Source organism: Typopeltis vanoorti, chromosome 6 (assembly GCF_054136105.1).
Source record: "Typopeltis vanoorti isolate ZY-2024b chromosome 6, IOZ_Tvanoo_1.0, whole genome shotgun sequence".
Taxonomy (NCBI): domain Eukaryota; kingdom Metazoa; phylum Arthropoda; class Arachnida; order Uropygi; family Thelyphonidae; genus Typopeltis; species Typopeltis vanoorti.
This window is the reverse complement of record NC_143554.1, coordinates 125571899-125589143: the sequence shown is the minus strand read 5'-3', so window position 1 is coordinate 125589143 and position 17245 is coordinate 125571899. Positions and strand designations below refer to the sequence as shown.

General features: G+C 36.0%; 1 protein-coding gene across 4 annotated transcripts in view; it reads right to left on the bottom strand.

The window, feature by feature from the left end:
* Positions 1-544: 544 nt before the first annotated feature.
* The window catches only part of LOC150105909 (uncharacterized), a 327762-nt gene continuing 311061 nt past the window's right edge, over positions 545-17245 (bottom strand). For all 4 annotated transcript variants that reach the window (XM_090393671.1, XM_090393672.1, XM_090393670.1 and 1 more), the window contains one exon: positions 545-3239. In XM_090393671.1, the coding sequence (XP_090249797.1) occupies positions 1386-3239 (1854 nt within the window). In that variant the 3' untranslated portion in view covers positions 545-1385. The remainder of the gene's footprint in view (positions 3240-17245) is intronic.

Here is a 17245-nt window from a genome sequence, read left to right as displayed (position 1 = left end):
GCATTTCAATTAAAGGTGAGTGAGCTAGTTCTCATACAGAATTGGCAAGATTTTTTCTGCTAGATACTTGGTTTTTTCACCTCCCCCAAATAAAAATAGGAAAATCAGCCAGAAAAACATAAATATCATTAACCACCCTATCAGAGCATTGAATAGGTTTTCAAAGAAGCCAGATTACTTGGCTATGACAGGCCAATGAATCTAACACATAGGAGAAAATGGGAAAAGGATACATAAACTGCATCTCTACAGCATATTTGTAACATGTGCCCTTTTGTTGGAAAGAACTCAGTTCAAATACCATTTAGGATAGGATTTTATGGGTCCACTGAATTTCTTGCCATGACAATTTTTAATAATATTGTCATTGTAAATATAAATGTGTGTACCCAGCAGTGAAAGCATTAAAGAAATTCAACCAATCACAGTGCAATAACATTTATAGATCGCTTCTAAGCCTGCCAAAATTCAAAATGTCTGTATGTTAAAAACAATTTAAATGACAAGAGGCTAGTGTAGCAGTTGCAATTAAATTACACTTGGGAACACTTAGTATTTATTCCAATTTGCTATTAACCATGTGAAAACAGCTCTCATAAGCTGAAAGAATCATGAGTTTTAACTGATTAATTTCTTCTAGTACAAAATACAGTAAGTTAACTGGTGTATATTTAAAATATATAGCAGAGACAATTAACTGGTAACAATTTTGCTAACAATATAATAGATATATATTTATAACCATGTTTAAAATATTTTATACCTTGAAATTTATGAAAGTTTACGGCAACTGGTTTACATTATTTTAACATCAGTTTGGCTAAGAAGCTATTAAAATATTCAATAAATGTACACAATTCTTGTAAATAAAACCACGAAATTACTTACACTGAATAACATACATTTACAGTGGATATCAGCAGGAAAAGGGAGGGTTTTTGCTGTTGTTTATAGTTCAACAATTAGCTGCTCAACATGCAAGTTACAAGCTAATATAATTTAATTTTTCATTTCACATATTTTGCTTATGTAGTTTTGATAAACACTGCTTTAAAAATAGCATCTCAGCAGCAAATTATGTATTTTCTTTCCATTTTTGCAAAATGGCTGTTCATTTTTTTTTTTTTTTGTTTCATTTGAGCACTACATGCACAGTAACAAAATAATGCTCAGAGCATATGCTCCAATACATCAGGAAGAAATATTGTTAATATTAGACAATTTATTTCAAATTTCCTGGAAGATAATGTCTTACTGAGAGAAGCCTTTGCTTACAAGGAACCATGGGATTATAAAAAAGGGAAAGCTAACTTGCATTTGTCTAAGTTTTTTTTTTTTGGTTACTAGAAAAACAAGAAAAAGTGTTTTTCTCATTTCAGTTTAAATTACAAACGACCTTCCCTCAAAGCACCTGAAGTGTGTCTCAAACCTTCTGATTTTGTGAAATCAATTTCTGCATAAGAGAGTGATGTTTCACCACTGCCACTACTACCACCTTCTGCTTCTGAAGTCTGCTGCATTTTCAAGCTGCGAGGAGAACGTGGAACTCTCTCATCGTCACCAGAAGATGGAGCCAAGTCCAACGAGGCATAATTTAATTCCTTTTCACTGCTTACTGATGATGGTCTTGAATTTGATGCAGAACCACAGCCTACCGAAACATTCTCGTAAGGAGTATCAACAAAACTCCACTGATCATGAACAGTAGAAACCAAGTTAGGAAGTACACTAGTTTTTGGACTATTGTGATCAGAATTAACTTCATCTCCGTGGCTAGAAGCACTTGAGATGCTACTACGGTCTGGTGACTGCGAAGTGCTTGCTTTTAATCTGCTAGTTACTACTGTAGATGGAACAAGGGACTTTTTAGTACTACTTGATGGTGATGTTCCAGGAGACTTGATAACAGGTATAGGACAAGAACTTTTTCTATTGGGTGAGGGAAGATCTGCCTGAAGTGAAGGTGGTGCTGCAGGAGCAGACATTTGTTTTCTGAAAGCTGGCACACGCTGTAGAGGATGAGTTTTTCTCTGGGAAGGAGGAGCAGTATTAGGAGCAGCATTATTATTATTAGTGCCTATTGTAGAAGAGAAAGTAAAGCCTTTACTTGGCCTAGCTAGAATATTAGCATTCGAAGAATTTGCAGGACTTGTAGAAAGAGTAGCTGGAACCGGTGGACCATATGTTCCTGGAAAAAGACCATGTTCAACTGAAGAAGTCTGTACTGGTGCCATAACAGTGTAATCACTAGCAGACAGTGAAGATGCAACTATAGGAGACCTAGGTATTGTTTTCAAATTAATATTCATATATTCGTGTGGTGGAGGTGGAAATTGTATATCAGTATTGTGATTCTCAGCACCATATGTATTACCTTGTTGTTTATTACATCTCTCTGAAAGTAGCACCTTAGTAGAAGAGTTAACAGAAATATTAGGAGAAGGAGCACAACCAATGATTGGGAATGTCCGACTTAAATCCAGATTAACATATTCTCCTCTTGGGCTTCCTGGAATTTCAAGATTTGTATTTCTCTGCACTCCTTTATCTGTTTCTTGGAGCATGCTAGAAGATTTTACAACTTGTGTAATGCTATCATTAGTCTGGTTCTGATGAATAGTTTTAAAGTCCTCATCTTTAGTATCAAAAGCATTCATATTAACATAATCACTAACCTCACATTTTGGATATTTCTCAATAACTAATTGTTGACTTTTTGTTTGCTTGTTTTCTCCTTTAGCCTGTTCTCTATCCTGAGATATATTTTTAGCTGAAGCATCTTCATTTTGTTGGGACAACAATTTTTTATTTGATTTTCCCAAGCTTTCTGGTCTTTCTGCCAATTCCACAAGAGAGGACATTGGGGATGCTCCTGTTGAAGAACGACTATTAGATCTCTGTCTAGTATTTGAAAATGAATATCGCCGACCACTTTCAGTACTCCCTTCCTGATTATCTCTTGATTTACTCACACAAGAAGGATTGCGATTATAGTCAATCTCCATTAAGTCTTCACTATAATCACTTCTGCTATTTGATGCTCGGTGATGATGAAGACCGCTTGGTAAAAGTGGAGCACTAGATGATTTTGCAGATGTACAGGAATCTATACCTATCAACATTCCTAGTTCTGTTTCAATTGATTTCTGACCCCTTCTTGGTTTTGTAGCTGCCTGGCTGCCAACAGAATAAGCACGAGCTCGTGATTCCAGATGAGATGCTAAGTGGCTTTTCCTCAGCTATGAAATGGGAAAACAAAAAAGAAATAATAATAAAATGTGATATATTTTATATTTTTATTATTTATATTGATAACTGAAATTATTTGATATGTATAAGAAAAATTAATATATTAGTAGTTTTTTTACATGTATGTAAATTAAACTGAGGTATTTCAAAACATCTGAAATTTCTTTTAAAATTATTTTAATTTTCAAAGAAATGATCAAGGGGTGCATAAGAGTCAAAGCTGTATAACTGAGAGGAGACCTCCACATAGCCTTTAAAGGAATGCGGAGAACCGACCAGGGCTTCTGACCTAATGTCCAATCCTCATCTTCTCGTGGTACACCCTGTTGGGTATCTAATTGGATACTGAACAAATCAGGATGGGCTGGCAATTTGGGATTAGCCAACCAAATTGTATTCTTATTGGCTTAAACCACAATATTAAATGATGGTACAACGTGACAAAATTTCATGACAGCTGGGGCATCGCACGTTAAACAAGGCCCCCCGTTGTTTTTGCCAGGGAACCAGGGTGAACAGCGAAAAGTCAGCTACTGGAACAAATCTGAAAAAAACACCCCAACTCAACATCACCAGAGTTAAAGATGGGTACTATCAACATAAGAAGCCTGAATGGCAAAGAAATGAGGAATTAGATAAGTACCAGATCGACATAATAGGGGTGACTGAAACAAAAAAGACAAAAACTGGTAAGATCTTTCTGAGCAATAAATACAAAATGTATTATTCAGGCAATGACAATCAAGGAAAAGGAGTAGCCATTGTATTCAACACTAAATACGAGGCTCATCTTCTTGAGTGGCAGGCAGTCTCAAGTAGAGTGATGGGGGCAAATATCAGAATGGGGAACTGGATGTAGATTATCCCCTCTGTTATTCATTATCTAGATGGATCACATTATGAAGAAAAGTGGTATTAAACATGATATCAGAATTGGAGATGTTAATGTCAGCTCTTTGCTTTATGCGGACGATGTTATACTTCTAAATAAATCCGCTACAAGTTTGCAAGATTCCCTGACTAAATTTAATTACTGTTGTAATAGATATGGTATGACGGTCAGCAATAAAAAGACAAAGACAATGAAAATAGGTAGAATCATTGTAAATGTCAACTGTGTTTTGAATGGGGAACCTGTGGAACAAGTAAAACATTTCAGCTATTTAGGCACGATTTTCAGTGAAGATGGTAAATTAAATATGGAAATAGACAACAGATTCAACAAAGCTGGTATGGTAGGAAGTCAATTGAATAAATTCATATGGAATAAGAGAGAAATTAGTCGGAACACTAAATTAGCTGTATACAAGACAGTGTTCAAACCAGTTTCGACTTATGGATCTGAGAGCTGGGTAAGAAGTAAAACACTTGATCAAAGACTAGAGACTGTAGATATGAGAATCCTGAGAAAGATTATAGGCGTGAACAGATGGCATCAATGGCAATATCATATAAAAAACGAGGATATTAGGAAAGATCTTGACATTGTCAGCATTCAGGAATGCGTTAGCAGAGCTAATCTCAGGTGGTATGGTCACTTAAACAGAATGGGCAAAGAAAGATTAGCAAAATAAGTGTTCTCTGCCAGGTTGGCAGCAAAATGACCCAGAGGAAGACCAAGATATAGGTGGATTGATACGGTACAAAGTGCCTTAGACGATAGAAATATAAGATCTGAGAATATTGGAGTTTTGACAAGTAACAGACTGATTTGGAGGAAAATTGTAGATAGGAAGCTAGTAATGATGTAAATTTTTCATGTAGTACTATCATATCCTGTACACCCCTTGAGGGTACATGTCAGGAATTTGATGATGATGATGAAGAAATGATATATGTGTTATATAAATTAAAATACATCAACAAAAAATGTTTAAGGATTTTTTTTAAAACATTGATAAAAGTGAGGCCATTAAGACATTCTATTCGATATGCTTAGAATTTTTGATATCTTTTATCCGTTATGATTTTTTTCTCCCTTAAAGCATCTGCAGCAAGAAGTCCAGTGAAGTGGGTAGTACACCAGCTGACTATTTGACTAGTAGAGTAGTTGAATTCAGAGAATTGTCCCATCTATAATTATGTTGCTGTAGTAACAACTAAAAATAATTACTCAAACATCACAAAAATCAATGTATGAACTATTAAAAGTTCAAACTTTTACTTACAGTTTGGTTCTGTAAACAATAAAGAAGCATATCAAAAATAAGAATAACTGGGATTTACTGTCACACACACAAGATTGAATTACTAATATGTTTAGTTACTTAAATCCACTAGCTTTATCAAGATCTTGGTTAAATGCTGTTTGTGTGCTCCATATGTAACATTATCTGTTGGTTATCTTTGGAATGTGTGAGAACTGAAGTGTCCCTGGATCTAATGGGAAATTTCCACACATCATGCTGAATTAAGACAATTCTTATTTTGAGTTCTGTGTGAGCAGATAACTTTACTCAATTCTTTGAAATGATATACCAAGAAATGTTTTCTAAATAAGAAATGGTCAAGTGATGTCACAAGAAAAGTATACAACTTAATCATCTTTTCTCTTATGAATACTGCCACTACAATGTTCATTTTCTCACATATTTCTCCAGCCAGTTCAGCCTATGTATGGCTTGCCAAAGTTGCAGTGCATTACAGATTAATTCAGCACATTTTATCATGCAAGAACAGTGCAAGAAATAAAGATACCTAATGATTTACCATAAAGGAAACAGTAGTCATTCATTATTCCATTATCAGTGGTTCATGTATCCTATTTCTATACATGTACTAATTTTACTTGAATTTCTATGGGAAGTCTGTTATTTGATTAAAGCTATCCAGAAGCAAAATATGTAAGTAATTCATAGATCAACTGTTGCATAAATAATAAAGGCAACAGTAAATCTCAGTTATTCTTACTCAATTTAAAGTTCATGAAAGCATTCACATCATATCAAAATTTGAACATCTCCACTACATGCTTATGAAGAATAACACTGCCCTTCAGTTGGAAAAACTTGGGTATGAAATTATTCGAGTTAAGGGATATTACATCCCATATTGTTTCATAGCCGAATAAGAAACTCAAAGAGTTTCATGCCGAATATAGTAAATATATAAAGTTCGGCGAGTCCAAGCGTAAGCAAATACCTGGATAGTGTTACAACTGACCCTTTAGGGAGTACAACACTGAGGCAACTCATGGTAAGGGTGGAGCAAGCTCTGATCACTATTCTTGATATTTCCCCATAATGTGAAACCCAGAAAGTTTGTAGCAAACAGAACTTACATATACCCTATTATGAGAATTGCCAAAAAGGTGTCCTAATAAATTATTAATAATATGAAGAGCCAAGGGCTTCAATTCGACGACATAAACTTATGCAAGTTAAGGGATATTACATCCCATATTGTTTCATAGCCAAATAAGAAACTCAAAGAGTTTCATGCCGAATATAGTAAATATATAAAGTTCAGCGAGTTCAAGCGTAAGCAAATACCTGGATAGTAGAACAGTAATACAGTTCCTAGGAGCTGGGTTTCACATTATGGGGAAATATCAAGAATAGTGATCAGAGCTTGCTCCACCCTTACCATGAGTTGCCTCAGTGTTGCACTCCCTAAAGGGTCAGTTGTAACACTATCCAGGTATTTGCTTACGCCTGGACTCGCCGAACTTTATATATTTACTACATTCGGCATGAAACTCTTTGAGTTTCTTATTCGGCTATGAAACAATATGGGATAATATCCCTTAACTTGAATAAGTTTATGTCGCCGAATTGAAGCCTTTGGCTCTTCATATTATTAATAATTGGGTATGAAATTATTGCTTTTCAACTGAAGGGCTAGCTAGCTAGTCTTTTTATAAAGACATAGAAGGATTTTTCCTTTTACAAAACAAACAAGCTAGAGAACACACACCAGATAATGAAGAGAGAATTAAGTGCTTTGCCTTAGCGAAACATTACTTATGAAAGCCAAATTATTTTGAATGTTAGTGTTACAGGCCAATGGGCCTAACACATTATCAGAAGATGTCGATGATTAAAAAAAATATACATATATATATTTTTAAGTTAAGGGATATTACATTCCATATTGTTTCTTAGCCAAATAAGAAACTCAAACAGTTTCATGCCGAATATAGAATAGAAACTATATAAAGTAATGCAAGCTGAGGCAAACTCATAGCAAAGGTGGAGCAAGTTCCGATCACTATTCTTGATATTTACCCATAATGTGAACTTAGCTCCCAGGAGCTGTATTACTGTTCTACATTATGAGAGAAGGTCCCTACCCAGACTGGTTTCAACCTTTATTGAGGTCTCATCAGTGAGTAGGTAGACCTAGTTAATAATACCAAGTTTGTAGCGAACAGAACTTACATCCCTTCTATGAGAATTGCCAAGAGGTGTCCTAATAAATTACTAAATATATGAAGAGCCAAAGGCTTCAATTCGGCGACATATAACTTATTTAAGTTAAGGGATATTACATCCCATATTGTTTCTTAGCCGAATTTGCTTACGCTTGGAATCACCGAACTTTATATAGTTTCTATATTCGGCATGAAACTCTTTGAGTTTCTTATTCGGCTAAGAAACAATATGGGATGTAATATCCCTTAACGTAAACAAGTTATATGTCGCCGAATTGAAGCCTTTGGCTCTTCACATATCTAATAATTTATTAGAGCACCTCACGGCAATACTCGTAGAAGGGATACAAGTTCTGTTCGCTACAAACTTGATATTAACTAGGTCTGGCTACTCACTGATGAGACCTCAATAAAGGTCGAAACCGGTCTGGGTAGTGACCTTCTCTCATAATGTGAACAAAAATACAGTTCCTAGGGGCTAAGTTCACATTATGGGCAAATATCAAGAATAGTGATCGGAGCTTGCTCCACTTCTACCACGAGTTGCCCCAGCTTGCACTACCCTTTGGGATCAGTGCTGCAGTATCCAGGTATTTGCTTACGCTTGGAATCGCCGAACTTTATATATAGTTTCTGCTATATTCGGCATGAAACTCTTTGAGTTTCTTATTCGGCTAAGAAACTATATGGGATGTAATATCCCTTAACTTAAATAAGTTATATGTCGCCGAATCGAAGCCTTTGGCTCTTCATATATTTAGTGTGTATATATATATATATATATATATATTATTTTGAAATAAAATCTTGCATGCAAGTGTTTGGAACTTTTGTAGGCTTTTAGGGAACTGTTTTTAAAACAGCAATTAATGAATTGAAGAATGTTGTGTGAATTTTTAACTATTTAAGTCTTTTTTTAATAGTTCAGAGAATAAAACACTGAGCACGATGATGCTAGTGAAAATGTTTGAAAATGATGGTACTGGCTTCTTTAAAAAAAATTACGTTCTGCCCTTATATTCACAGCACTAAAAGTATTAATCTGATAACCAATAACCTTGTAATTTATCAGACAATAAACTAATTTTTAATTATATAGGTATGCATGTAGACATGAACTTACTATATACTATATATTGCATAAAGAAAAAGAAAACACTTATATTTCATACCAAGTATCTCATCACACAAAAAGAATGGACAGCTACATGAAGCAAAAATAGAATGACAACAAACATGAGCAGAGTGCTTTCTTTCTAGCACTTAGTAGCTAGTCATGGTACTATAAGGAACTTGTAAGAAACTATAAATATAAGTTATTAACACAGTTATAAACTTTTTATTTTATTTTATTATCCCATGGTATTATTACACCAGATCATGTAGGTCAAATTCATGTATTTTATACAGAACCTTTTCTGGGTTGTTATAAAGATCACATTTGGAAATATTCATACAATTTAGTAAATGCATTAGAGATGCTTCCTCGATGTTACAGATTTTCCAGATGGGGAAAACTTTTATGCCACTGTCAAACTTGATTGGTCTTGTGTGGCCAGTTTTGAGGCGAGAGATCATGGTATTGGCACAACGATTTAACCTGGAGTTGATGCTAGCTCCTGGTTTTTCTGCTGAATACCAGTGGTGAGTCATGTCCTGGAGAATCGTTCTTTTTATGTTTTCTTTTTGAGGGTTTTAAAAAGAGTGAAATCTGTAGAATGACTGGATGTTGCAGCCATTTTTGCAACTTCATCTGCAGTTTCATTTTACTTTAATCCAATTGGAAAATTATTTCGGAATGCTTATGTAGTTTGTTTATGTTTTTACTATGTCTCTAAGTATTTCTTGATGGCTAGTGTAGCAGTTCTTAATAGGTTGAAGGGCTGCTAAGGAATCTATGAAAAATATAAATTCCTTTCGGTTTTGTTTATCCAAATGTTGCAGTGCTGTGTTAATGGTTATTAATTCTGCATGGTATGAGTTGCATCCAATACTGTTAGTTATTTTTAGTTCTATATTATGAGAGCCATAGAGTTTGAGAACAGGAACCAAACCTTGGAGATTCAGTGGCAAGCCTTGAAGAAAACCCTGATTGATTCAGCTAGAGAGGCATGTCATGCAGTTGTCTGCAAGGATAGAAAAATTAGAACTCCATGGTGGATACAGGAAGTAAAAGAGGCAGTGAAGGAAAAGAAGAAAGCATATCAAAAGTTCCTGGCAAGAAAGTCAGCTTGTGCTCTCAGAGAATACAGAGACAAATGTAAGAAAGCTAAACACTGTGTAAAACTAGCTAAATAAAAGGGGAGGACTTTGGCAAGAACATAGAAAATAAATATCAAGAAGGTGGCAAAATATTCTGGAGGTTGTTGAAGAAGTTTAGGAATGGAGGGAGGAGTGCTGTAAAAGGAGTTAGAGATGATAAAGGTGACATGAAAATGGGAGAAAAAGATATCCTTGAAGTATGGAGTAATTACTTGGATAAACTGCTAAATGAAACGAGCAGAGAGGACAGCACAGTGGTAAAAAACACTGACCAGGCATGCAGTCAGGAATACATATCCATACATGAAGTAGAAAAAGCCATTAAAGGCTTGAAATGTGGAAAGGCAGCTGGAGTAGATGATATTTGACCAGAAATGCTGAAGTATGGTAAAAGAGTCTTACAGTGGCTGCACTGCATAGTTCAGAAAGCCTGGACAGAGGGACAAATTCCCGATGATTGGAGTAGAGCTCTCATAGTACCCATATATAAAAATGGAAATAAACCTGAATGTGATAATTACAGAGATATTACTCTACTGAGTGTTCCTGGCAAGATTTATGCCAGTATACTTGAGAAACAGTTCAGAAGAATTGTGGAAGAAAAGCTTGGTGAAGAACAAGCTGGACTCAAGTCAAATAGAGGCTGTCAGGATCAGATCTTCACTTTACGACAAATAGTTGAGAAAGCATGGGAATATAACAATGATCTGAATTTAAGTTTTGTCGATTTGGAAAAGGCATATGACAAGGTGCCAAGAGAGAAGCTATTCAATATGTTACAGTTATATGGTGTCAATGGGGCATTATATCAAGCAATACTTAAGTCTTTATTTGAGTTTTAAGCCAGCAGTTAGAATTGAAGGAAGTACAGGAAGATGGTTTAATGTTAAATCTGGTGTCAGACAAGGATGTATGCTATTCCCTCTGTTATTCGTTATCTATATGTATCACATTATGAAGGAAAGTGGTATTAAACATGATATCAAAATTGGAGATGTTAATTTCAGCTCTTTGCTTTATGCAGACGATGTTATACTTCTAAAGAAATCCGCTACTAGTCTGCAAGATTCCCTGACTAAATTGAATAACTGTTGTAATAGATATGGTATGAAGGTCAGCAATAAAAAGACAAAGACAATGAAAACAGTAGAATTGCTGAAAATGTCAAATGTGTTGTGAATGGAGAACCTGTGGAACAAATAAAACATTTCAGCTACTTAGGCATGATTTTTAGTGAAGATGGTAAATTAAATATGGAAATAGACAACAGAATCAACAAAGCTGGTATGGCAGGAAGTCGACTGAATAAATTTATATGGAATAAGAGAGAAATTAGTCAGAACACTAAATTAGCTGTATCCAAGACAGTGTCCAAACCAGTTTTAACTTATGGATCTGAGAGCTGGGTCAGAAGTAAAACACTTGACTAAAGACTAGAGACTGCAGATATGAGAGACCTGAGAAAGATTAGAGGTGTCAACAGATGGCATCAATGGCAATATCATATTAAAAACGAGGATATTAGGAAAGAAGAAGACATTGTCAGCATCCAGGAATGTGTTAGCAGAGCTAATCTGAGGTGGTATGGTCACTTAAACAGAATGGGCAAGGAAAGATTAGCAAAGTAAGTGTTCTTTGCCAGGTTGGCAGGAAAACGACCCAGAGGATGGCCAAGATATAGGTGGATTGATATGGTACAAAGTGCCTTAGACGATAGAAATATAAGATCTGATAATGTTGGAGTCTTGACAAATAACAGACTGATTTGGAGGAAAATTGTAGATAGGAAGTTAGTAATGATGTAAATTTTTCATGTACTACTATCATATCCTGTACATCTCTTGAGGGTACATGTCAGGAATTTGATGATGAGGTATATTTGAATTTCTGTTAAATGAACTGAAAAATTTAAAGACTGAAATTAGTTCCAAATTATTAAATGCTCTTAGAGGTACGAATTCAAGAAAGAAGACAAGTCAAATTCGTAACCCTTTTGCTATATTTGCAAAATCCACAAAACATTTCAAACAAATTATTATTATTATTGTTCTGGGCAACTCCAAGGAGTCGACAGACTCATTGAGGGAGGCCCTAACATCATGTCAAGAACAACTATTTGACATTGATACAGTATCTATCATACCTTGCCTTGAACTCATTCACGGTCATAGCACCCACAACAGACTCTGGAAGCTTATTCCACTCATTCACCACTCTCCAAGTAAAAAACCTAGCTCTAACACCCTTGTCAACCACGCTCTTGCCCAGCTTCCATGCATGGCCCCCTAGTCCTCCCACCACCAGTCATATTTTCAAAAATATCTTCTGGATCAATCTTATAGAAACCCTTCAGTAATTTGAATGTCTCAATCATATCACCCCTTCTTCGCCTATCGTCAAATCTCTGCAACCCACAAATCTTCAACCTATTCTCATAAGGTTCATTCCACAGACTTTCTATCATCTTGGTCACTCGTCTCTGGATCCTCTCCACTTCCTCCCAATCACGAAGAAACCCTGATGCCCATAACTGGGCACAGTAGTTCAGATGGGGTCTTATCAAGGCTCGATACAGAGGAACAACAACTTGTTTGTCTCTGGATGTTAAAGTATTTTTCAGAAGCCAAGTGATTTGATGAGCTGATTTAGTCACTTTTGCAATGTGCCCCCTAAACTTCAATTCCCTATCCACCAACACTCCCAAATCCCTGGCCTCATCAATCTCCTGAAGCACGGCTCCACCAATGCGATACACCGCCGCTATTCTTTTCGCCCCAAAGTGCATAACCTTACACTTTGCCACATTAAATTGACATCCATTTTTCCTAGCCTAGTCCTCCAAACTATCCAAATCATCCTGTGCGCTCACAATTGCTCTACCCAACTTTGCATCATCAGCAAACAAGTGAACACTTCCTTTCAATTCCTTTCCTATATCATTGATGAACAAATTGAAAAGCAGTGGTCCAAGAACAGAGCCCTGCGGCACACCACTAGTCACAAGCCGTCTTTTAGACTCCACTCCTGCATAAACCACTCTCTGGTATCTCTCCTTCAACCATCCTCCTATCCATCTCACCAACCCTATATCTATCCCCATCTGCTCCAGTTTACTGATTAGAGTTCCATGTGGTATCCTGTCAAAGGCCTTGGCAAGGTCCAGCAGTATCACTGTAAACCCATTACCCCTATCCAGTTCAGCCGTCACTGTGTTATAGAACGTGAGCTAGTTACTGAGGCATGATCTACCCTTCACAAAACCATGTTGTCCCCCATACCATATCCCATTTTCATCTATCCAATCCTGTATTCTTTTCTTGACTAATTTCTCTAAAAACTTGACAATGATTCCTGATATGCTAATCGGTCGGTAATTTACAACAGCAGTCTTGGAACCACCTTCATGTAGTGGAACTATTTTCCCCTCTTTCCACCCCCCTCGGGACTAACCCAGACCCGAGACTCAAATTAAACAAAATGGTCAAGGGTACTGACAATTCTTTAGCTGCTTCTCGTACGACACGAGCTGGTATACCATCCAATCCCACGGATGCATTGACATTGAGGTTATGCAATAGACTACTCACCTCCACTTCATTCACCACAATTCTCGTATAATGTACTGGTTTATTCGTTTCTGCAATGTCACCACCTGGATGATATATTGTTGCAAAGTGCTCACTCAGTAACTGAACTATCTCAACTGATTCAGTTACCTCCCTACCATCGGCATTCTTTAAAATCATTCTGCCATATACATTTTTCCTTTTACTTGCTACATATCTAAAAAACTGTTTAGGATTCTCTTTAGCCTGCATGGCCAATGTTCTTTCGTAATCCTTTTTTGCTTTTCTTACCACACTCGTTACCCTTCTGGCCTGCGCTTTATGCAAAGAAATCTAGCGTACTTCTAATAGCCTCAAAACTTGATATTATTAAGTTATCTGGAAAAATAATGCCTAGAATATATCCAAATTCTCGTATGTAAACAGATTCTGATGATGAATATATCGGAGATGGAGAAACCATTAATCAGGGCAATGCTCTAAAAGAAGCCATGGAAAAATCAATTCATAGGTTTCTTGAGAAACCTGAAGAAATAATATCAAATCCGAAGACATTGAATGCTGAATTTTCAGTATGTGAGGCAACCAATAAAAGAACAAAGAATTTTGATATATCATTTGATGCCCTGGAAATGATAAAACCAAGTTCAGTAGCCAGTGAGAGAGAATTTTCTATTTCAGGCAATTTTGTATCTAGAATAAGAATATGATTAAGTAATCGTTCAGTGGACATTGTTTTTTGAAATCATATTTCCTGAAGAAATATACTAAATGAAATAAAAATTTATAATTTATATTTTGTATGGATTTTAGTTATTTTTTTTTTTTTTTTTTTAATTTGGTTTTGTATAGAGTATATTTTATTTTGTTATATTTTTGTAGTTCCATAATTATTAAATAAACTGAAAAATTTTTAAATAAATATAATTTTTTTTACTGTTTTAATTATATATATATATATATTTGTAAAAATTCAGACATTCAAAAGTCAGTTTTTGTATAAACCTTAGTAGGAAATCAAGCTTCTAGAATAAGAAGTCAATGACATGAGAATGATTTTCAGAATTAGGGGAAAGAAAGAGCAGATGAATGATGGTGAAGTGAATATAGATGAAATGATTTCTACAAGGTTTATTTATTTATTTTTTTTTTTGGGGGGGGATTTCTTTTGAGAGGGATTTGTTTTTAATTTTAACCATGGTGACACTATATTTATTTAGGTTTACTGTTATGTAGTATTTTAGATGTGAAGAGATAATGAGCAGAGGAACATAATATATTCTTAGGAAGTTACTCATACAGAGAGAATCCAATCTCCATGCCATAATATGGCCTTGACAGTATTTCTCACATACTACTACTACTAAATGACCTCTCTCCAGGCATGATCTGGCAGCATAGATGGTATCAAGATTAAATGCAGGCTGATCAGGAAGCCACCTAAATACATTATCATTAGGTTTTCATACCAGCTATCTGCAGCTTTCATTGCTGTAACCTCAAAGATAGGGATGTTCTGGAAAGGTATGGCTCATAACGAATGTAAGTAGAAACTAGAACCCCTGCACTATAGACCACACTGTCATGGCCACCTCAGGTCCCAGTAAACAAGGTGGCATTTCACCAGGCAATGAAGGCTATATACCACATAGTAGGTCTAGCTGGCATTCCCTTCAACTAGGAACATATCCTTATACAGTGAGAATTCTCACTGATACTGCCAGAATGCCTCCCCCTCTGGTAGAAATAAGTCACACCTCAAGAAAGAAGGGGTTGACTTGACTGGGAGAGGCAGCATGTTGTGCATCATCAGTCAGACCATGGTGGCTTAAATGAACCCCATAATACAAGAGGGACAAAACCAACACAAAACCAACTGCTCACACAACACAAGAGTGTTGTGTGAGCAGTTGGTCAGGGTAAAAGAAGCTATCTGTTGAAATGTTTCTTGAACAGTTGGAAATCATAGTCCATCAAAAAATGGTATGAAGAAGGCTATTCAAAAGAAGTTGTAAATAGAATGAAAGAGGAGGAGGGCAAGACAGTTTGAAGCGGTACTGTGTATGAATGTTGACCTGCCAATGCTTATGTTTTTATATGTTTAGAGGAAAGGGACAAAATTATGACAAAAATTATGACAAAAGGGCAGAACATGCACTTTTGTCATAATTCTTTTGCTCCTTTGAGTCTGCTATAAGGGGGAGATGAAAATTTTAATTTCAGCATGTGCAAATGCTGGTGTATTCTGCTTCAGAATACACAATATATTACACAAGAATTGGTTCCAAAAGTATTTGGAGTCAGCTTATTATTATTATGCTGGTATATCCATGAAGTCCAAAGACTTACCGCAGGAAGTCTAGTAAAATTTCACCAAGCACTAACTATCATTCACACGGTACCTGCCATACTTCAACTTGGTGTTCATCAACTGACAAAATACTGACAACTGACTCCAGCAATCCCATTCCACTCATTCATTCACCACTCCAAGCACAAAATCTAGTCACATCCTTAACCATACTCTTATTCAAATTTTCAGTAATGATCTCAGTTCTTCCCATCACTATTCATATACTTAAAATTTCCTCTATATATCAATCTTATAAAACTCTTCAACATAACTTGGATGTCTCCCCCCCCCACCCCACCTTTCTGTTGATAAATCAATTTGGGCAATCCCCAATGTGTCCTCATAAGCAGCATTCTATAGAACTGCTACCATATTGGCCACTGACCTACCTCAGGATACTCTCCACTTCTTTCTCCATCCCCAAAAAAGACATGTACAGTGGCCCAGAGGAGATTATATCAAAACCTTATAAAAGGTATAACCCCCTCCTTCTACTTGTCTATGTTCTTCAATCTATTATTTATGACCTGTGATCTATTTTAGCAGCTCTTGCAATATGTACTCTGAGCTTTAACTTGTAATCCACCAACACAATGCCAAATATCCCTAGCTTCAACAATTTACTGCAGCCCGGTATCATTAACACAGTACATAGTGGCAATTATTTCCTCCCAAAATGCATAACTTTACACTTTGTGACATTAAACTGACAACCATTCTCCTTTGTCCATACTGCCAGTCTATTTAAATTGCCCTGCAAGATCACTGCTCATTATTAACTACAGCTCTGCTCATTTTTCACCATCAGCAAACAACTGAATATTTCCTATACCATTAATGTATAACTTAAACAGCAATGGCCTTACAGAGCCCTGCAGCACACATCTAGTTACACACCTCCTCCTCCTCCTCCAAAATCTATTCTATGATGTCTATTCATTAGCTATTATCTTATCCACATCACTAGCCTCATATCTATTTGCTCCAGTTAACATACTTCTATGCAGTATCCTGTCAGATGCCTTTGCAAAGTTCAGCAATAAATCAGTGTATAGCCATTCCCTTTATTCAACTATCACTTTATTACAAAATGTGGGGATATTACTGAGACATGCCCTCCCCCCCCACCCCAAAACCATGATGACTTCATGACTGAATTTTGTCTTTATCTAGCTTCTCCAATACCCTAACCACCACTTCTGAATGCTGATATAATTTGCCACCTCTGTCTTGGTGCTTCCTTTATGTAATGGAACTATTTCTACCCTTCTTTCTACTCTCTTGGAAATCTACCAGAGTTCATCAGCTGTCTTATCCACATCACTAAGCCTCATATCTATTTGCTCCAGTTAACATACTTCTATGCAGTATCCTGTCAGATGCCTTTGCAAAGTTCAGTAGTATATCAGTGTATAGCCATTCCCTTTATTTAACTTTATTCAG